General features: G+C 42.8%; 1 protein-coding gene across 1 annotated transcript in view; it reads right to left on the bottom strand.

The window, feature by feature from the left end:
* The window catches only part of Tsp66E (Tetraspanin 66E), a 456,405-nt gene that overhangs the window by 12,904 nt on the left and 419,859 nt on the right, over positions 1 to 23,642 (bottom strand). Inside the window, exons 6-9 of the mRNA XM_080282418.1 lie at positions 18,275 to 18,373; positions 17,871 to 17,999; positions 10,604 to 10,678; positions 8,387 to 8,494 (exon numbers count right to left, since the gene is read on the bottom strand). Of these exons, the coding sequence (XP_080138544.1) occupies positions 8,387 to 8,494; positions 10,604 to 10,678; positions 17,871 to 17,999; positions 18,275 to 18,373 (411 nt within the window). The remainder of the gene's footprint in view (positions 1 to 8,386; positions 8,495 to 10,603; positions 10,679 to 17,870; positions 18,000 to 18,274; positions 18,374 to 23,642) is intronic.

Here is a 23,642-nt window from a genome sequence, read left to right on the forward strand (position 1 = left end):
AAAGACACTCGAACAGAGAGCATACGTTAAAAAAAAAAAAAAAAAAAAACTATGAATGCCAGTTTCAATAATTCTCCAGCCAAAGGCAAGCCCCCCCCCCCCGTTCTCTTATATTTACAGACCGTGTCCTCTTTCACCAGAATTCAATAACCTCATCCTAGGGTCAACAGGGTTCATCCCAATCCTCTTCTACTTACTCCACCGAGCTAAGTTAACAATGCAGTACAGTGACAGCATTTTTGTTATATTGTTGCTACTGCCCGATGATTATATTCAGTTAAAGGGAGACGCCAGGTTGTCAAGGTTTAGAATATTGTCCAGTTATCCCTCCTCTGCGGGAGGTCTCTTATAAGATGAATAAATTCGTCTCGTGGTAAGACTGAGACAGAAAATACGTCATCGTATTGAAATTAAAAACACAAATAAATCGTAATTAACGAAATATTTCAATGCTGTAATGACATATTTGGCAAGAAAGTGAGGTAACTATATTGTGCTGAAAATCAAAGCAAAACATCAGAACCAAGTACCGGTACAGTATCTTAAATTTTTGTACAAATTATTCAGATTGTTTACTTTTCTTTTCATTCTGCTGTAGACTGATTTTTTTTTTTTTTTTTCATATTTGTCCTTTTTGTACCCTCACTGATTTTTTTTTTTCTTTTACTGCATTTTTATAGTTCTGATTTCTATGGTACATTTGTATTTGCTTTCTCTTTGTTAATTTTATTTCTTAAACTGTTTTGCTTGATTTGTCTTGTATTTTCTGTACTATCTGCTTCATTCTTTTGTTTGCCTGTTTGCCTTTTTATTTTTCTTGTTAGATTTCTCATTCTGTTTCTTTTTCCATTTTTCGCGCCTTCAGTCTGAGGACATCATTTTCGTTTTATTCTTGCTACTTGCAGACGATTTCATTCGGCCTAGGGGTGGGAGGATTCTTCTAATACGAGGAGCTTAGGGGCGTATTCTCGCATGCTAATGCAATCAAGATCGATTACAAAAACTTATGTAACATGATAAAGAATAGTTAGGTGTAATACTTAAATCGCAAAGGAAGAGGTGCTAAGGAAACTTCTAAGCCGGCGACAGTAACATCCTGGTGTACTTGTAGCCTTAATGAACCCTTTCGTTACCGGGATGCTCTTCCAAGTGAAAATGTAAGAGCAGTGACGTACTCCTGGCCCTGTTTTCTTGAGCTTCCAAACACCTTTACCTAAGCGATATATTTCCATCGTACACCTTACTACCTTATTCTGTGTTATATAAATCTGTCAGACATCTCCATACTCCGCATAAATAACATACAAAACAATATTAACCTGCCATATCCAAAAATAAATCGCTGTGGAAGAGGTGCTATGGAGCCCCCTCATCCGACGAGACTAAGGGTCTTGGTGAAGCAGTTAATAAGCTTACTGTCCAAACCAATCACCATTTTCTTTTTTTTATTAACTTGAACCAACAGTATTAGCTTTAGGCAATATCGGCTTTAGGGAGGCTGTATTCCATATAACTCTTTCTGTTCTGTACAGTTTCTCTCTCTCTCTCTCTCTCTCTCTCTCTCTGCTGCGTAATGACCATATGGAGATTGTGTCATGCTTAGAGAGAGAGAGAGAGAGTGAGAGAGAGTTACAGTACAGTACATACATACACTACACAGACCTTACGATCATTTCTATATACCCCAGCAATACTAAAGATAGTCTCTTTCCTTCTTTCTTTCTTTCTTTTCATAATTTTAATGAAAGATCTTTCCCTCCATCCCCCCTTCTTTACCTCTTGTTATTAATATTTATAAAAAACTCTTCTACCCCTTCCCCCCTTTCTTCCTTTCTTCATTTAAAAATGTTTTCTTCCCTCCTCTTCTCCTTCTCTCTCTCTGTCTCTTTCGTCCTTCCTCTCTTTTCCCGACCTCCTCCTCCTTCCCTCATACCATAAACACACACAGATTTTATCTCACCACCAAAACGACCTTAGAGGGGGGGTGAGGGGAGAGGGGAAGAGTGGAGGGAAAAGGAGTGGGGTTGGAGTGAGTCGGGAGAAAAAGATAGGGCGGGGTGGGGATAGAGAGGGGAAAGGAGATGGAAAAAGAGCAGGATGGAGGTGGGAACATGGGGGGAGGGAGGGTGATGGGTGGATAGCGGTGGAGAGAGGGCAGGGATGGATAAGTGCAGAGACCGAGGATAGAGGTTTGGGAGACGGAGTGTGGAATGGAAAGCGAGAGGGGGATGGCGGTGGTGAGAGAGGGGACAGTGTGGATGGGAGGAATTGGGGGAGGTGAAGTGGGACAGGGGAGGGAGAGAAAAGATGGGGAAGAGTTAGGACAGAGGGGGTTACTGTTGGAGATGCGACTCAAGAATTAGCTTTTATCTGCATATTGGATTTACGATGTGTTTTGCCTTGTAGTGCTGTTGGGAGAGTGGTGTATAGTGTGGGTTGAGAGAGAGAGAGAGAGAGAGAGAGAGAGAGAGAGAGAGAGAGATGGTGGGAGTATGAAAGAATGAGAGTTCGAAGGATATTGAATAAATAGGAAGATATGAAAAGGGAAAAGGCGCATTGCATGTTCTTCTTTTCGATATATATTTCTGTAAGTAGAGGGTTGTTGTTGTTGGTTCTGGTGTTGTAATTCCTAGTCCATCTGAACTTGATCCTCTCCTGCAGTCCACCACCCTCCTTTCGGTGGATAGGGAGGGAGCTATGAGACAACTGAATAAACGGGCAGTGAAGCTGGTTATATCGGTACCACCACATGAAGGCTTTTTTCTCCATCAGTGGGGTGTGGGTGTTACCAGTGTACCTCATTACTTTCTTGATTGATTAGTGTGTATAATATGTAACACACACACACACACACACACACACACACACACACACACACACACACACACACACACACACACACACACTCTCTCTCTCTCTCTCTCATCCTATTCTAAGCTCCTCTATTCTAGGTGTTGGTGAGAGATGGCATTGTCACGTACCTGTCTGACTGTGGTTGAATCCCTTCCCTTCAATATCACCTCACTTCCCACACCGCAGCCTCCCACTTTTATAATTCACCCTCCACTCCTATCACCTCATTCCTTCCACAATACAGCCAGTTCCTCGTTCCTCACTTCTTAAACCTCACCCTCGACGCTTCATACCTCACTTCCCACTCTGCACTCCCTACACCCCACTCTCGACCCCACATACACCGTAACTCATTTTCGACACTTTCATTCTTCACTCACTTACTCCCCACACATCACTCCCCATTCCCCAAGCTCTCCCCGCCCCACACTCTCAGAAGCTCACACCTCACGTCCCGCACTTCACTCCCCACGCCTTCTCCTAACCCCCCTCCTTCACCATCTCCCTAACCCTCTCCCTGACCCGTCCCACACTTTTCACTTACACTCCTGACGGGATGCAGGGTAGAGCCTCCTCCTCCCAAGCCTGCCTCACCCTCTTACCCTCCATCATCCTTTCTTCTTCTGTCATCTCACTTCTGTACCTTGCCTTTCCCATACTGCCACCCCGTCTCGTAACTTCTGCTTCACTGCACCGCACAAACAGGCACACACACACACACACACACACACACACACACACACACACACACACACACACACACACACACACACACACACACACACACACACACACACACACACACACACACACACACACACACACACACACACACACACACACACACACACACACACACACATTCTCTGTCTCTCTCTGCTTACTAATACTGTTCTTAAACATACTTAATTTCAGGCCTGGCCTCGGGTCCCTTCTGCGCATAGGGATATTATGAAAGTGACTGGTACCTTATTGTTTAAAATCATACTCTCTTTTGCTTTTCTCTGTTTTTCTCTTCCCCCTCCTCAATTTTTCACATTTCTGCCTTAGTTCCTACATATTGCTTCTTTCACTTCCCTACATACCTAACCTTGATGGGTGTTGCAGAACTGGATAGCGTGGGGCGGGGAGGGATGGGAAAAGGGAGGGGCATGGTGAGATGAGGCGGAGGGGGAGGGGTGGGTGACTTAGGGGGCGGTTGGGGTTGGGTGAGACAGTGGGCGGGGCATGGTGACGGGGGGGGAGGCAGGGGAGGGCTGAGGGGACGGAGTGAGGGGAATGTCACCCCCGCTGGTCACTGTCGCTGTTGTGTGAATGTTTAAGAACAGGGGGGCGGAGTGATGCGTGGAGGAGGCGGAAAAGTGGTTGAGAGAGGGGGTGAAGAGGAGGCAGGAAGAGTTACGAGAAGGCAGGGGGATGGCAGAGGTACTTTTTCTATGGGGGGAGGCTGAGAGAAGGGTTAAGGGGAATGGGTTAAAGAGCGGGGAGAAAGTTGAAGCAGAGGTATTAAGGAAGGAAGGGAGACTGGTTGATGGGGGAAGGGTTGAAAGAGGGGTGTTGCAGAAAGAGGAAGGACGAGGGAGAGGTGATTAGGGGATGGAGTAAAGGGGTGGGGATGGGTGGGACTTTTTTTCTGATGGAGATGGGGTTGAAGTGGGAAATGGAAAGTGGTTAGGGAAGGCTGGATAACATTTTCCACCCTGTATTTATGCTAGATCGTTTTTAAACACAAACCAAACACCAGTTTATGTTGATCTCTTGACAACGAGGAAGTGTACATTTTTATTTTTTCTCTTGCTACAAGGCGATTTTGTTCAGCCCAGAAATGCAGCCTGGTAGTTAGGATAATATAGTCGATATCTGTCTACTCCAGTTCGAAAATTCTCCCATCTGCAGAAAACATTTAACTGGTATTAGCTACAGTATGAAGTACTCCATCCGTCTGAAATGGTTAGAGTTGTTAAACTCTTCCATGCCCATCAGAAACTTAACCCTTTCACTACGAGAGGTTCCCACTAAGCTAAATCGCTTGGCAGTAGGAGGACTAAGTCTTTAGGGTTGTCATCGTTGTGGAGGGGCTGCTGCTGTGTAAAACACTTTCTTGAGTGTCCGTTCCTAAGTTGAACGAATCCATCTAGCAGTGACGAAGCCAAGACTTATTTTCATCGTCGTGAATGGATCAGCTTCTTTTCTATAAGAGATCTTTCCTAGGTCAAATATACACGTCTAACGATAACAGAAATAATATGAAAATGGTTTATTTTCAACCCCCTCCAGCACAATGCTTCTCTTCTGAGAGATAAAATCGACTGGCAATTGCAAGAATAAACAGTGCAGAACATAATGTACCGATATGCTGTGTACATACATCAACGTACAATACACATGAATCTTGCAGCTGTTGACTAGAATAAAATAATGTACTTTCTGGTGATACTGAATATGTCCTGAATAAATTGAAAAGGAAAACTGTATGAAAATGTTCTTATTATACTGAAAAGAAAACTGTCTACACATCGGATTCCATTTCGACAAGCGGTGTGGAGGGACGAGAATTTGCATGAGTATCGAGAGAGAAGCTGAGGGGGAGGTTGGTGCTGAAGTCAAGTTAACTGGTAAGGCAAACGTTTCACCCGCCCGGAATGCTGACACTGGGCGTCGGAGGCGTCTAGCTTAGCTCTTCACCCCGTTTAGTGAGTTTCTTCACCTCGTTTAGTGATTTTTTTTTTTTTTTTTTTTTTTTTTTTTTTTTTTTATAGAATGCTCATTGTGTGTGTGTGTGTAGTTAAGGGCAGTAGCTTGGAAGGAATATGAGTGGGTCGGGGTGGTCTGCGCTTATAGCTCCAAAACCACTAACCAGTAGAAAAAAAAAAATTAGTCCTCCCATAGTAAAAGTTCTCTCTCTGGCCAGAACACGACCTATATTCTTTCCTTTCGTTTCCTTTTCGTTATGTAGAGGAGGAAGTGCAATCAAGTCAAAGACAAACCGATATTAGGGAAAGTATACAGAAAAACAGTCATAATGTTACTGATCCTTATCAGAAAAGTAAAATCTGTTTTCTTGTGATTGGTAGTATCAGAATCTATCAGCATAAATTAGCTTGTAAGAAACGTAAACAGACAGGTTAACTGATCCTTCATAAAGAAAAACATCGATCCTGTTTTGGCAGACGAAACAGAAAGTAAGGAAAGAAACGTGGGTTAATTGATCCGTAGTGAAGATTTTTTTTTTTTTTTTTTTTTAACCATTTCACTGCAGTGGACGGACTTAAGTTATTTTATTCCAAGTAACAGTGGACAGATTTATGCAGCTGAAAGAGATCCTCGCTGTCCAAGAGTTAAATGAGCCTTCAATTTCTGTTAACACTTTCCATCTGGTGAGTTTTTTTTTTAATTCTTGCTACTGCCAGTCAGTTTTTTCGGATTGAGAAAGTCTCTTGACAGTGACGTGATTACCGAAGACTGTGTGTAACTCATCCATTTTGAAAATCCTCTCTTAACATAATAAAACAGTCTGGCAGAAGCAGGGACATCATAAACAAGGCGTCACAATACAGAGAGGGGGACAAATGCCAGACATGGATGCACCGTACGTATCTATTGCTTCTTGTTCTCGCTATCATGTTCACTCATGACTGTAAAGGTTGGGGTTCAAGGTGAAGCACATGACCTTTAGGCGTCTAGTTCAGCCACCAGGATTACATTACTCTGGGCTTTGAACGCTCCATACCACCTTTGCATCCTTTACATTGTTATTTTTTCTGCATCTGACTCCTGTTTCTTAATCCTACTCACTCTGTTCATTGGTAGGAAAGGTGATGACGATGATGATGCCATAGTAGAAATCCCCCCAGTATTACTTATGCACCTACAGTACGTCGACATTGAAAGCAGTATATAGTTGAATATTCAGTTATTATCTAGTGTGAACAATCAATCACTATGGAAGAGGTGTTAGGAAGCACCAGAATTTCTAGGGTTAGGATGGTAAGTGAATGAACGCACGGTCATTTCACTTCTTTAAATATATATATATATATATAGATATAAATATAAATATATATATATATATATATATATATATATATATATAGAGAGAGAGAGAGAGAGAGAGAGAGAGAGAGAGAGAGAGAGAGAGAGAGAGAGAGAGAGATAATATATATATATATAAATATATATATATATATATATATATATATAGATATATATATATATATATATATATATATATATATATATATATATATATATATATATATATATATATATATATATATATATATATATATATATATATATATATACTGTATATATATATATATTGCTTTTGTGCCTCCTTGTATTTAAATACTGTCTACCCCATTTATAACAGTAAAAATGATGGTGGTGGTGTTGATGATGATGGTGGTATTCCAGTTGATTTAATTGTGATGTTAAAGAAGATAGCCTAATGACAATAAGACTGGATGATGATGATGATGATGATGATGATGATGATGATGGTATTCCAGTTGATTTAATTGTGATGTTAAAGAAGATAGCCTAATGACAATAAGAGTGGGTGATGATGATGATGATGTGCATACACTTTCCTTGGTATTAAGGTCACATTCTCGGATGGCGTAAAAATGAACCTCGAGACGCATTTATCGCCTCTCTGATTGTCTGTCGTTATAGAACCATTTTACAGCGGAACACTGAACACTGACCTCTTCGGCTTTTCTGTCTATCTATTTATCTATCAGTCTATCCTTGTCTGTCTTGTGATCTGTCAGTGTATCTTTAGCATTCTATCGATCGTATTTTATACCCATTTATCAGTTGTGTGGCGCTCATCCAGAAGTGACCTTGATTAAATCATCCCCAACATTATTCTTCCTATGCGCTATTAACCACTTCTTCCACGACACGCCTCCCTCCCTCATATGCTTCCCTTCTTGAACTTTCCTTTCTTCAGTGATATTAAGCATTCCATTCAGACTCCCATAATCGCTCTTCTGTATACCAGCCATAAGGATCATTTCTTTAAGTAACTACAAGAGAAACCACAAAAGTATATTTCCTTATTCATACAGTAGTTCCATTTCCCAAGTAGGTGTATGTACAGAGGTAAATCTTGTGCAAATGTCATCCTTATTTATACCGGTCAAAACGGCCTTTTCTTTAAGTACCTAGGAGGAGGATTGTTTAGTATACGGGACTACTTGCCTCTGCCAATTTTTTTTCTTTTGCATAAGCCTGTGTCCTTCTGTTATTGTCTTTGTGTATACCTGTCATAAGAAAAAAAAATCTTTAAAGCAACTATGTTAATAACTTTCCATAAGTCCGAAACCCTTTGTCCTAAAAGTAGCCATGATCATCATCATCATCATCATCATCATCACTACTGTACATGCTCATCATGCGAAACATAACCCTAGGTAGCTACTCGTACACATACAAATTTGATGTACACAGTAATGCTCCTAATTGCTCCTTTTTTTCTTAAGCAGCAGTTTCAAGCCCATGGTAAGGAACTCTGGCGTCCACGTACCTTGGCCATAAGAGCGTTCCATGCCACGGTGACGGAGTTGGCCTGGTTCTGGGTGGCGTAGTACTTCTTGAGGGTGTGCTTCAGGAAGTTCTGTAGCTCCTCCTTCGTCTGTTGGAGAGGGAGAGGCACATTAGGGCAAGTTAGGCCACGTTTGATTATAGCTGGTCAGGTTATGTTTGATTAAGTTGAAGTGAGATTGGTTTGAGTTGGATTGAGTTAGGCATGGTTAGGTGAGGTGAGGTGAGGTGAGGTGAGATGGAGCTAATATGGATTGTTCTGGATCAGACTGGGTTTTGTTAATTAGATGAAACGAGGTGGGGTGAAGTGAGGTTGAGTTGAGTTAGGTGAGGTGAGGTGAGGTGGAGTAAGGTGAGGCAGGATGAGTTAGGGTGGGTTGGACTGGTCTGGGTTGTGGGGTAGATTAGGTTAAATTAGGTGAGGAATGGTTGGGCGAGATCAGGTTGCGTTGTGTTAGATTAGACTGGAATAGGTTATGATTGGATGAGTTAGATTTTGCGGGGTAAAACATGGCTGTATTAATTTTGACTGGGGTAACGGTAGTTGTGTCTAGGTTAAGTTAGCCAGGTATAGACTGGGTTGGGTTATATCGGGATTTGTGGTCAGGTTTCATTACTGTATATTAGATTAGATTATACAGGGTGACCCAAAATGAATGCAACCCATAAAAGTGTGTGTCATTTATGCAGCTGATAAGAGATTTGCTTTATTTTTGCATTCATGTTAAGCTGAGTTGATAACAAAACAGTCTTGAAAGTTTGGGTTCTGCAGTTCAAATGGTCTGTTCTCTATATCTTTCCATAATGTGTTCCAAATGACCACCTCGACGTCGCAGGCACTCCTGAATGCGTCGCACACTTTCTTCTCTCAGGCCATGTCAGCGGCAAAAACAATATTTTCTGGGGGACAGCACTACCAGAGGATGTTCTCCAGCGTCCATTGCATTCAACAAAATGTACAGCATGGGTGGCCATCTCAGAGCATGGCATCATTGGACCTTTTTGGTTCGAAGACAAAGAACAGTCTGTCACGGTGAACACAGAACGTTATCTTGATGTCATGAGGAAGTTTTGGACGTCACTAGGAAGACGTAGGGGCATCACTCGTGGGGAGCAGTGGTTCCAGCAGCATGGGGCCACCCCACACTCTTCAATGTAAACGTTGATGTGGCTGCGGCAACGATTCTGGGATCGATTGATCAGTAGGAGGTGTGGCCCTGAGTGGGCCCCACATTCACCCGACCTGAATCCACCCGATTTCAATCTGTGGGGTTATCTGATGGATCATGTTTTTGAAAACCATCCCCAGACAATCAGAGACCTTAAGACAAATCATGGCCAACATTAGAGCTGTCCCAAGTTAGGAGTGTCCGCGTCATTGACAAGTTCGCGCGCCGCATTCAGGAGTGCCTGCGACATCGAGGTGGTCATTTGGAATACATTTTGGATAGGTAATAAAAAACAGACCATTTGAACTGCAGAGCCCAAACTTTCAGAACTGTTTTGTTATCAACTCAGCTTTACATGAATGCAAAAATAAAGCCAATCTCTTACCAGTTGTATAAATGACACACTTTTATGGGTTGCATCCATTTTATGTCACCCTGTAATTGACAAGACTGAATGGATAAGGCAGGGTTAGAGAAGGCTGGAATTAGAATACCTCAGCTTAAGTTAAACTTGATGGATTAGTGAGTCTGTGAGCTGAAGCAGTGAGGCAGATGATAACCAGATGACGTAAAAGAATCAGTGACCAAGTAGGAAGAAGGGAGACTAGTAATACTTTATTTGCATCCTGACTTTTCACCGAATGAAACTCAGAGGAACCTGGTTTAAATTTGCTGTATGAGTTAAAAAAAAATATGATAGCAAGGGAGAGAGAGAGAATTGAGAATGAAGAAGAAAAGCATGATGAGGAAAAGGAATATATTCATAAAGATGGGGAGAAAAAGCAGGAAGGGGAGAGAAAACAGGAAATGGAAAAATAGTAAATGGAAGCAAAACATTCGTCACTAAGGAAAACAAAGACCTGCTGAGAGTTGTTTGTGTGTGTGTGTGTGTGTGTGTGTGTGTGTGTGTGTGTGTGTGTGTGTGTGTGTGTGTGTGTGTGTGTGTGATGTAAGTACAGGGCAGTCGCAGGTAAGGCACAGGTGTTTTTGTAGGTGTAACGTACAAGAACAAGGAGGGAAGCAATACTCACCTCAGCCTTGTAGACGGCGGCAAGCACCCCTCCAGTCACCTCGAGCAGGAAGATGAGCACGATAAACAGCCCATACTGGAAAGGAAAACGATATTGTGGACAGTGCTAGAAAACTTTTGAGCAATAGGAGACAGGTGTGTTAGTGTGTGGTGTAGCAAGGTGTGGTGTCACCGTGTGTGGTATGGTAGTGTGTGTTGTGGCAGTTTGTGATGTGGTAGTGTGTAATGTGAGTGTAAGGTGTGTCAGTGTGAGGTGTGTCAGTGTATGGTTTGACTGCGTGGTTTAGTAACGTATGAAGTGGTACTTTGTGGTGTGGCTGTGTGTTGTCTGAGTGTGAGGTATCGTATGGTGGATTTTGGCGTTTTGAGGTGCGGTGATGTGTGCTTTGAATGTGTTTGGTATGGTGCTTTGTATGTGTGTGTGTGTGTGTGTGTGTGTGTGTGTGTGTGTGTGTGTGTGTGTGTGTGTGTGTGTGTGTGTGTGTGTGTAGCAGTATAAGGTATATGTGTATGTCAGGTGTGAATGTGTTTGGTATGGTGCTTTGTGTGTGTGTGTGTGTGTGTGTGTGTGTGTGTGTGTGTGTGTGTGTGTGTGTGTGTAGCAGTATGAGGTATATGTGTGTCAGGTGTGATAGTGTGTGGCGACACTGTGGCAGTATGCACTATGTCTGTGCAATATAAGAGTGTATTATTTGCCAGTATGGTGTGGTATGGCACTTGAAGTGTGTCAGTATGTGGTATAGTAGCGTGTTGTATGGTACGAAATGTGAGGTGTAACTTTGCGAGGTGTGTGGCAGTGTCTTTATTGTAGTGACTTCTCCAACACCTAGTATAAGAACGTGGAGATGCGATGTCCAGGACTGTCTAGTGGCCCCAACAAATTTGTTGGCGTTTGTAATTATAGGGCAGGACAATTGATCACAGTCTATATATCGTCTCTTCAAACGCATGATTTTCTGTGGGAGAATGATGCTGCTATATCGTGCATGCTGAAAGGATTTTTCTTACACCGTTCCCAGGTCATTTCCCCTGTCCCGTAGTTGAAAATATCTGTGAGTTTAACGTAGTCAGTTTTGTTAATCTTCGAGAAATATACACTGAGCTTCCTGGAGTGAGATACAGGAGCTTGGTGACTTTTTTTTTTATTTAATCATTCTAAAGTAACTGAATTCTTGGATGAGGCGTCTGGCAATAGATAAAAAAAGACACATGGATTTATATAGGTTGAAAGACTGGCAGGCAGGTGGACTAGGAGATGGACAGATATCGTAAATATAGAGACGGACAGAGTTTGAAGGTGGACTGCCAATCACCCAGGGACCTGAGTATTGACAAACGGGCAATACTGAATACTGAGGACATTTTTTTACTGATGGCAGTGGTGGCTGTGATGGTGTGTGTGCTCTCGACGGACTGAGAAACTCTTGGCTTTGGTGACGTCCCTTGAAGGCCTAATGAGGTGAATGAGGGCAGTTAGCTTTCTTTACATTCCTCTGTGGCTTCGTTAACCCGTTGAGAAGGCTGGGGAGTTTATGATTTTTGTTTTTCTGTTTTTTTTTTCATCTTTTATTTTCTATCTGAGAGAGCTGTTGTGGGAAGTAGTGGATGGTTTTTATGTGCTTAGTTGTCCGTCATTATGTTCCTCCTGATTTGACTGGGTTCGTATAACGACTGCAAAAATAAAATAATGAAGGCATCATTATGCTGAAGGATTTAATGAAGACTATTTCTATCCCCTTTGTTTGGGGGGCAGCAAAAATATTATACAAGTACAAATACACTACTCAGAGGATTTCGTAATCAAGTTGTATTACACCAAGTATAGAAGTGAAACTGGATGTTTGCGTCGTCACGAATACCCTTCAGTACGTCATTTATAATTTAATCGTGTCATCTCAAAATGACCTCATTCAACTTAAGGGAGACTTTTCGAACTGGAGGGGTTAGATACAGCCTTCAGTAACCCCTTAAGTGATGGATGTCCTTCCCATGTTGAATGTAATCGTCTGGTATTAGCCTAATTAAAGTAAAAAACAAGTCGCTGCGGTGAATAAATTACGAGTTGAATTTGTTTCACCGCCCGAAGGAGGTAAAGACGAAGCATTGTTATCCCTTTTGTCTTTGCCTGTCTTCATCAAGCGTAGGAAGCAAAAGGAATGGGTTAGTTTTCATTTAAGAGTTTACGCCGTGATATACCTGGCCATTAACCTGTCAATTAACGCAGACACCAACGTTCAGTCTTCTTTTACCAGCTCGTTGGTCCTCGTTAAGCCTTCCCCCCTCCATCGCTGACCACTCCATCATTTAACAGCCTTCAACACGTCTTCCTCACTGCCCCCCTCCCTTCTCTCTCTCTCTCTCTCTCTCTCTCTCTCTCTCTCTCTCAAAGCAAACAAATTTTCGCGGTTTAATCATTTTCATGGTTTAGTCTTACCACCATCAGCAAGAGAGCAGCACCTGGGGGTAGATGGGTCTGTGAAGCTGTATGTATCCCCTCCACTTGTCGAAAATTATATCCATAGCTGAATGAAATCGCTGGGTGGGAGCAAGAATGTAACAGATAACACGTCACGGCACTGAATGGGTTAAGCAACGTCAAAATTTTTCTCTTCTACTTCTTTTCTGCGTTAAAAACACCTCCGTTAACTTGCTACAGTCCAGAGACGCTTTACTTTAAACAGATTAAATCGTCTGGTGTTAGTGAGAATGAACAGAAAAAAGTAGGCTACCCGGGCTGGAGGGGTTAATCCATTTTGCGCGAGAACGTCTTTTTATTATGTTCTAGCTGCCTCCAGACGATCATATGCTGGCTGCCGTCAGATGATTTTATTCAGCATAAGACAGATCCATTGGACTTAAAAAATAATTCCTGTTAAAAAATAATTCCTACAGTCTGTGTATCTAATGCCTGACATTGGGTCCTGCTTCCTTCCACCACTCATCCTTCTGTAATCCCCCACCCTCTCCCCGGATTTCTCTCCGGGTCTTTTTCTTCAGCTTCTTACACCTACCTCATTAATGTGCCCCCTTATCCTCTTTCGACCATTTCGTTCTCGATCTCCCTCTCCTTCTTCCTACAACCTTACCTTCATGCACTTTCCCACTACTATATAATCCTATAAAATTGTCTCCACCACGTTTTTCGGTTTCCCTCTCCTCCAACAACCCAACTTCATATAACCTCCTACTTTTTGTTATCCTACACCACATACCTCAAATCAGTCTTGGTCTCCCTCTTCCTCCAGCGCCCACACTCATAGATCCTTAATTACTCGTCCTCAGTTAGCGCCCGTCGGACTTAATGAAGACTTTTAGTTAACCCATTAGGTAGTCTCCCAGGTCATTAAGCCTTGTGCCTGTCCTCTGTCACACCTCATCACGTTCTCCATTTACTCTCTTAGTGGTTTTTATAAGGTTGTTTTATTTACTTTTCAGCCTCTCACCACTTCATTACGGCAGGTGTCCTATAAACTGAACAGAGTCATTAGGAGGTGGCAGGAATGAAGGAAAATAAAATGATTGATGTTAACAGCAAGAATTTCTAACTCTTTCATGAGATCTTCTAGTTAAAAGGGAAACTGCTAACAATATAAAAAATGGGAGAGACGATGTTTGTTGATGGGGGTAACTGCAATCCTTTTCCCGTGTGAGAGTGCACCCTTTGCCTAAATAAATCATCTGAGGTTGCCAGTACAGAATATAAAACATTTCCTCATACTTCTGGGGTGGAATTCTCAAACACATTACAAGTGGTTCCCTGTCGTAACTTTTTTTTCTATTATTATTTTAGGTGGAACTATAGACATGGAGAGATCTTATACGGTTCATTTCTTATTCTTCCTGCCAAAAAAATATATGTATTAATTTACGACAATATTTCTCTCCTATGCAAGATTTCATTTCTAGGAGGCGTGAGAGATATGGTAAGACCCTTTTCTCTGCTTTCTCTGTCCTTCCTGGAAAAACATATACACAGTTACGACAGGATCTTAGTCGTAAATATGTTCGAGATTCTCACTCTTGGGTTTAAATGGTGCTGATTCTAAGGCCTTCACTAGCAGAGGTCTCGTCGAAGCTAAATAAGATAGTCCTGTGGTAGAAAGAGGAGCACTGTGTAGAGGCAGCAAGAGCAGAAGTGTGTCCAGATAGCAGGAGTAAAATTGTGTAGCGATGGCAGGAATAAAATTGTGTCGAGATGGCTAGAATGAAGTTGTGTAGCAGTTTCTAGATTAATGTAGCGGTAGGAAAAAAAGGAACTGTGTAACGATAGCAGAAGCAAACTTGTGTAGCAGTAACGAGGAGAGAAAAAACATAATCGTACAGAAAGGGTTAAATTCATTACACCTGTCAGTAAATGCACGTATATATATTCTTCCCTCCAAAGAATTTCACTCACATGTTACGTCAGTCTTTAAGCATTACAGATTCTTATATTATGCTCATCAGCCTTCCTTTCCCATCGGATTTTCTCCAATATCTTTTTTCCTTCCCCAGATCTCTCTCTCTCTCTCTCTCTCTCTCTCTCTCTCTCTCAGCCTGCCTTTCATCCGCCCTATCTTAGCTCTCCTTTCAGCCTTTCATCAGAACATCCTCTCTCATCTTGTCTCTCCTTAAAATTTTCATTCCTTATTTTCATTCGTTTCCTTCTTATATTAGCGCGTTTGCCCTATGTTATGTATATTACTGATTAGTTTACGTTAACTGCCAGTATTCACGATGTATATTACTATGTATATAGAAAAAAATAAACATGATAAAAAGTATATTCATTCAACGTACTCGTATAGAAGTGTAGTCGGTATAAATACGGTATGTTTATTTTAGGAGAATAGTATACATTATTTTTGTATTATTCTGTCCTAAAACGTTTTCAGATAGTTCTTTGAAGAATAATAATATGATTCGGGACGGATGTTAGGGGTTCGTTTCACTAGTGGTCAAGTGGAGAAAAACGCAGCTTCTCAGGATCCCAGCACAGGAGGTTGCCAAATCAGAAAGCTCCAAAACGTCGCTAGCCGAGAGGGGGAAAAAAAAAAAAAATAGCTACAAATAATGCGTATGTATCTTGACTATCGCTAGACTATGGATAAATCGACAGCAGGTATCATAACTCGCCGCCTGGCAATCGTAAGTACCTCATATATAATGACAAAAGCTAAATTGGCATCTTCGGGCGCCGCCACGTCCACTCCGTGTTGTCTGTACCTCCGATGTTATTCAAACCTGAGTGATTGGTTCGAACGCTTCATTGCCTCCATACACTTGATCGAACACTCTGAACCCATAACAACACGGGCAGCATCTCAGTGTTGCTCCTGATAGTGTGTGACGTGGATTGTTGTGGCTGCTGAGGTGAATATGGCAGGTGCTGTTTACATTTTGTTGTGGTAGAAATTCCGATGCTTATTGACATTATTTCTTGTTCAGCAGTGTGTGTGTGTGTGTGTGTGTGTGTGTGTGTGTGTGTGTGTGTGTGTGTGTGTGTGTGTGTGTGTGTGTGTGTGTGTGTGTGTGTGTGTGTGTGTAATTTACAGCATGGGATGATTATGAGGGGCTGGGATGAAAAGGATGCGGCCGTTAGCTGGCAAGGCGAAGATGATGTTTTGTTTTTTGTTTTGTTTTTTCCTATGTGGCTTAGGCATTCCGATGGAAATATGCTTTGTTACGCATTCAGCAGGTGTCTGTTATGTGTTTGGGAGCAGTGTGAGAACCTGCGAAGAAAAGTAGTTTGTTGTACGAGAAGGGAGGCTGTATGGGATGACATGAGTTGCAAAATTAAACTTGAGCTATTAGGTGATGATGAATTTTATGTATTTAGTGTGTCCAAATGCTTGCTACGGCCAGTACGTGTAATAATAATTAGATTAATTACGGTGTTTTTCATCTATGACATACTCACTGATAGATCCATGAATGGAATGGAGGACTGACATTCCCCCCCCCCAACACGCGCACACACACACACACACACACACACACACACACACACACACACACACACACACACACACACACACATTGATACTGCGAACAAATCCCCTTATCCCCATGCGCACGGACCAGTCATGTGTTTTTCTTTTTAATTTTTACATTTCAAGATGAAATTGGGTACTTCATGACTGACTGAACCGTAAAATGTTGTGATGCAGATGTGCTTCAAAGTGTAAGCAGTAACCTGACATAGGTTGGCCATTGGAAGACAGGTGTAGAAGTGAATAGATGATTTGGCCATGTGGATCGAAAGGAATACAGGAATGAAGTAATTTGATTTTGAGAATAGAAGATCGAAGACCAAGGTTTCAAGGTGACGTCAAATGTGCAGCCCTATAATTTAATCATTTTTTATTCGATTTTGACCAGTCTTTATGATCAGATTTAGCGACAGTCAAAAAAGATTGACTCGATGTTGAGTAAGTCAGAGGACAAGGTCGCAGAGTAAGGGCAACTCGGGCTGTTTTGATGCGAGTTGGACGAGACATAATAGTACTGAGGGTCAGGCAAGTATGAGCAAATTATATTTCAGGAAGTCTGTCGACGGTCAAGGTGATATGGCAAGGTCAAGGGATTGGGGTATTAATGTACTGACGAGCAAGCGCAGGGTACCCAGGTTTGTCTTTTCTATGGGTTCCTCACATTATCATTACTATATCTACGGGAAATTAGTGTTGACGGAGAAGCGTTCGTTAGGCTACATGATGGTGAGGGTAGGTTAGGGTTGATCTGGTTTGGTTAGATGAGAATATATTAATGTTTAAAATCGCTCCCCCAATATCCTTTTCTTTCCCCCACCTCAGATTTACAAATAAACATGCGACACGTCCCTTGTTGCAATTAGGACTGTTGTGTAGGCAGGATAAAGCAGGGAGAGTGCAGGCTATTCCTATGGCTCTTGTTCTGCCGGGAAAATAAACATTTGTTACGAGAGGAGTTTGATCAGGTGTTTGTTTGCAAAGCTAGGACCTGGATTTCATGGCTTACTCCTTCCCCACTCTCCCTTCCTCCACGCCAGACTCTCCCACCCACTTCGCCACTCTCATCCACTCCCAGTCCCCCCTACTTCCCACCCTCTCTTCCTCCCACACCTTCCTCATTCCTCCTCCCATTTTCCACTCTCATTTCCCATTACAGACTATCATTCCCCAGTACCCATTATCCCTCCTTAATCCTCACGCTTCCTCCCTGCTCCCCGCTTTCATTCCCATCCTTCTCTCTCTCCACCACCTTTTCTTATTCCTCCCTCCCCTCCCCTCCCGTCATCCCCTCCTCACCATAGTCAGCAGCGCCCTGGACTCCATCACAGCGCCGCAGCATCCGAGGAATCCTATAAGGAAGACGAGGCCGCCCGCCAGGATCAGGATGTACGCCCCGTGCTCCATTACGGACGGCTGGTTAAACTCCTGTCGGGGGAGGAAATTCTGGTCAGGGATAGGAAACAATGTGGTGGATAAATAACACGTGGCGAGAAAGCCTTGGTTGTGAAATTCAAGACAGTTTGCTTGTGAAGTGTTTGGTAGCTGTGTGAGTGAAGATAAAAGTATGTACATTCAATCTTATACACAGCTTATACTCTAGAAAGTTTGTGTCGCTTTGATAGCTGTGTGAGTGGAGACATAAGTATCAGCAATATGTCTTATACATCACTGAAGCTCAAGAGAGAACGTAAATATGGTACCTGGAGACTCTCGTTGTCGGACACCCGCGTCAGGAGGAGGAAGGAAGTGTTGTCTACGGCCAGCCATATGCTCAGGGCCAGCACCACGCCGCCTGCAGCCTGTAAGAGGGAGAAACTTGGTCATTACAGCGGAGCGACTTTGTAATTACTTGGAAGAAGAAACTGTAATTTAAGGGGAGTGAGGAAGTAATTTTTTCTTTATACAGGACAAAACATATGGGAGTAGGAGTCCAAAGTTTGACTGCCGTAGTCCAAAAACATTTCATGAAAATTATTTTCGGAGAGACAGTCGTCTTGCAGCACCAACAACATGATAAATAGGACGTCGTCGTAGTGAAGCAGCTATATGATTTACGACAGTATAATGAAAGGAAAAATGGTAAATATACAGCACAATACAGTTATGTAGGAATGAAGTAGGTAACTGTCAAGGAAAAAGATTAGTTAATTTAACTTAGGCATCCTGCATGGAGAAGGAAAGTATATAAAGGAAGTGACTTTCTAAGGATGCAAGTGCAGATGATGGAGAGAGAGGAGGATGGAGGGGCGTGGGGACTGATGGAGTGATAGGGAGGACAGGATGGAAGTGTAACAGAGAAGACTGGATGTGTGCGAGATGGGGATGGATAGATAGAGGATGAGGGGACGAGAGGAATCAATGAAGAGATGGAAACAGAATGGAAAGGTGGAAGAGAGTACGAACATTGGAAAAAGTACTGGAGAAAAAAGAGGGAATGATGAAGATGTGAAATTGAAAGCCAAAGAAATGAAAGGGAAGGACAGAAGTTGGAGAGAGCAACAAATGGACAAGAGAGATGAAAGGTGTAGTAGCCTACTGTGAATAGAGACTGTTGGGTGTGGCAGTGAAGTGTTGCAGAGTGAGGTGTGACAGTGTGTGATGCGGCAGTGTTTGATGTGACAGAGTCGTGGCAGTGTGAGGTGTGGCAGTGTGTAATACATATGAAGTGTCTGTGTGTAGTGTGTGGTGTGTCAGTATGAGGCGTTTGTGTGATGTGATAGGGTCTTCTGCTTCTCAGGCATCATTTCTAAAACTTGAATACGTCCAAGAAGTCACAAATTTTGTTTTAAAGACCTAAAATTTTGCACAAGGCTCCAACCGACTAGATTTTAGATATCGGTATATAGTTTCCAATCTGTGTATATATTTCTGCCCATTGTGACAGCGACAACCATGCATTCAAGTTTTTCTGCATGAAGACAGTAACAGCAGGCTTGGCTACCGAAGTCGAATACATTTTAAGGTAAATGACCATTTACATCCCCGCTAATACCAGAGCACCGTAGCATGTTTTAGTGTGAATGGAGGGTATTACTGCCGAAATGGTAACATGTGAAGGTGTATGGCACATAAGACTGCTGGACCTAAAGGGACGGGCTTTCAAACTTAGGCCTGATGCCGGACACATTCCAAAAGAAAATGATCATGCTTCCCTTAGCGACAGTACATATTCGAAAACCTTCCAGGCAGTTGTTGGCGATCGAACCTGTGAAAGGTTGTCACTCGAGTAGAGCGTTCTAACTACTAAGCCACCAGGCACACTGACAAAAGCAACCCAATCACCTCCATCATTCTAAACCAGCGTCTATATTTGGCAGCGCTTGTATAATCACGAGTCGATCTAAAGTGGTGGGGTCGGGGGTGAACCTAATGACCTTAATGAGACACCTGGTCGCTAGTTAACGGGCCCTAGAATGATATGTTACCTGGAAGGGGGGGGGGAGGTTGCGTCGCCCTTTCAGTGCTTTCTCCAAGGTTCAATGGAGAGGTTGAACTTTGATATATCGTTAACAAATGAACATGCAGAAAGTTGGAAACCTGAATAAGTATCCTGCATTTGTCAGAATTAATTATAAATAACGTTAATTTACTCATGGGGTTTGATGGAAACTCGGGCCTCTTCATGCGGGGGTGTTTCCTTTGCAAATAAATACATAAATAAAAAATGTGGCGTTATCTAGACTGACAAACTGGTCATCGCACTGAAAGAGCTAAGCCTTGGAATGATATGAATACATGAGTACTGAGAATTAGAAGACGCTGGAGTAACATGTCAACTGGTCAACTCTGGAACTGTCGTCTTCCACTGCCTATAATTTCCAGTCTTGTAAACCCAGTATGTCCAAGTATTCAGAATTTAATTTTTGTGGGCTCAGTTTTTCATTCTTTTTAGTTAATTAAATAAAACGATTGAATGAGTGAAAAAGGAGGAACTTGAGTGACAGTAGGCAAACAAAAGATATGTTTAATGTGTGAATTTCAAGAACTGATGAGCATGGAAAATTTTAAGAGAGGGAAGAGGTACCAGTAAGGGCAGAGGTGAGGGCAGGTGCCATCAGACGCTTAACCGCAGTGCTCGTCTCCCTAACATAGACCCCGTCATACAAGGCTACTGCATCATCCAGGTTACCGCAGTTGGTTCCGCTAGGTTGTTACCGTAAGTACTCATTCACAAAGGATGGATGGACACCTGAGATAAATATAGCTGCCCGCACCAGGATTCGAACCCATGTGGTATCTGGCAGGTAGCTTCGTAGGTATTAATGTTAACCACCCGGTCACCTCAGCCAAATGAAAAACATACTGATCTTATGAAATACATGAACCGATGGACCTGAGGGCGCATGGATGAAAGTGTAGAAACTTATGTACGAAAATGGACTCAATTTCTGGTAAAAGGAGCTAAGCATAAACGAATTCCTCTGCCGGCCAGAAATGGAGTGGGGAGACGCGGCAGCAGAAGTTTGAGGAGGGAGCAGAGGAAGTCTGGCGAAGTGTGAGACTCGAGGTTGACAGCCGATACTCGAGGCTGACTGAGGATATTCGAGGCTGACTGGGATATTCGAGGTTGACTGACGATATTACGAGATGAACTGGCGACAGGCTATGTTAATAGGTAATATTCGAGGTATAAAGGTGATATTTGAGGTTGGCATGTAATATTCGAGGTTGACAGGTAATATTAGTGGTTGACAGATTTTCTAGGTTGGCAGGGTAATATTTGACGTTGACAGGTAGCCTAATACTCGAGGTTGACAGGCAATGTTCGAGGTTGACAAGTGATATTCGAAGTATAGACATAATATCTGAGGTTGTTGGGCGATATTATACGACGCTTAAAGGATGTGGATGTGATACAAAGCGTTCGGAGAAATACACCGAGGTGGTTTGACCATGTGGAGAGGATGGAGAGCGAGAGATTAACGAGAAGAGTGTATGTGAGTGAGGTGGAGGGAGGGAGAGGGAGGGGGAGGCCGAAGATGAGATGGAGGGATGGAGTGGAGAGGTATATGAGAGAGGGTGGTGTGAGCTGGGAGCAGGGCAGTGAATTGGCGAGGGAGAGGGCGACATGTACAGTAGACGATTTGTTTGTGGCCACCCCTTACTGGATTAAGGTGTTGGGCAAAAGATAGATAGACAGCTTAAAGATATTGGCGACGAACAAAAGACTCCTCGGCCGTAGATGATATTCAGACGTAATTTTGTTTGCCCGTAATCTTTCATTTTACCTTCCACTCCAGCTTGACTCTGAAGTGTCGGGTTGCTGCACGAGTTAATAAAATAGTATACCAATCTGTTACACAGTCTGTTACACAAGATTTTACGCAACAAGTAATCTCTTTCACAACTTAAGCTCAAGATGTGTTATAAATATGGTTTCCGGCGACATGTGAAATGGGTGACTAATGAATGGGATGGGACTCTCTCTCTCTCTCTCTCTCTCTCTCTCTCTCTCTCTCTCTCTCTCTCTCTCTCGTAGCTTGACCTTTTACGTTTTTGGTCTCCAGTTAGATACCACTAGTTCTCTTCATGTTCTGTCGTGTTCTGCCAATTATGTTCTTCTGTTATGTTCCACCAGTTTTGTACTTGTTCTCTTTCTGTTCTGCCTGTTCTAGTCTTGTTCTCCAGTTATATGCCTCCAGTTCTGTTCTCGTCCTGCCAGTTCTTTTCTTGCTCTGTTATGGCCTGCCCGATCTGTTCTTGTTCCTTTATGTTCTTGTTCTCCAGTTATATGCCGCGAGTTCTGTTCTCATTCTGCCAGTTCTGTTTTTTTCTGCCGATGTTCTGCCAGTTCTGTTCTAGTTCTGCCGATGTTCTACCAGTTCTGTTCTTTTTCTCCCGATGTTCTCCCAGTTCTGTTCTCGCTCTCCCGATGTTCTGCCAGTTCAGTTCTCGCTCTCCCGATCTGTTCAGCCAGTGGTGTTGTTGTTGGTTAATGTTATCTTTTGTGTTGTTGTCCCGCCTGCACCTGGCCGAGTGACGTCGCTTGAAGGTGATATTGCCTTTGCCCCCCCCCCCACCTGACTCTCGCTCCTCCTCTACCCTCCTTCCTCCTGCTCCTCTATCTTCCACCCACCCCTCACATGCACACACACACCTATCCTCATTTTGTTGCTTCGGTCTCTCTCTCTCTCTCTCTCTCTCTCTCTGTCGCACCTCATCTAGCTTCTCGCTTCGATGTCATTCCTCTTGTGTGTTCGTTCTCTCTTTTTCGCCGTTCTTTTTCGTCTTCGGTCCTTTTCTTTCTCATTTTGCCATCATCTAGTGTCCTATAATTCTTTCCTCCTTGGAGAGCCCTCATCTTTGAAATCCTTGTCGTATTCTAGTGGTTTAATCATTCCTATAAGAGCTGCCTGGCATGGGCCAACTGGCCTGCTGCGGTTTTCCTCTCTTCATATTTTCTTCTTTTCTCTCTCTTCTCTCTTTTGCCTGTCACATCTCGTTTTGCCATTCACCTTGAATTCAGTCCTTTCTGGTTATCGCCCGCCTCTTAGCGAGGCGATAATGTAATCGCCTGCGTCTGTGTGTGTCTGTGTCTGTGTCTCGCTGTTATCAGAATATATAAATCAAGTAAGCAGATTGTATCCAGACTTCGTGGGCAGTATCCTGGGACATGTGGCTTGAACTTCTTTGATTGTGGATAAGCTGTGATGATATGCCTCCGATTGGCAGAGGACCTTAGTCCTTGAATTTATGCCTCGATGCTACAGAAACACATTTATTTGGCATACCTGAGGAACAGCTTGAGATAAGTTGAAACCTAGTGTGTACGTGGACAACACCCTTCCTAATAAGGCTCCCTATTTAAACTGCAACAATTTATTTTATCAAAGATTACTGATCTAGTTTTTTGGTGATGGCCGGAAATACGCATTCGTGAGCGAATGCTTTGGCTGTCCTTTCTTCTCTGTTTCCTCTTTTTGTCTTTCTTCTTCTCTTTCGTCTCGTCTTTCATCTCTTCCCTCTCTCTTTCCCTCTCCTCCTCTTCCTTTCCTTTTCTCTCTCCCCTCCTCTCTCTATCTCCTTCCCTCTCCCCTCTCTCTTCTTCCCTCTCCTCCTTTTTTCCTT

This window comes from Coenobita brevimanus, chromosome 93, assembly GCF_032717465.1.
Source record: "Coenobita brevimanus isolate Jiangsu-jjx chromosome 93, ASM3271746v2, whole genome shotgun sequence".
Taxonomy (NCBI): Eukaryota; Metazoa; Arthropoda; class Malacostraca; order Decapoda; family Coenobitidae; genus Coenobita; species Coenobita brevimanus.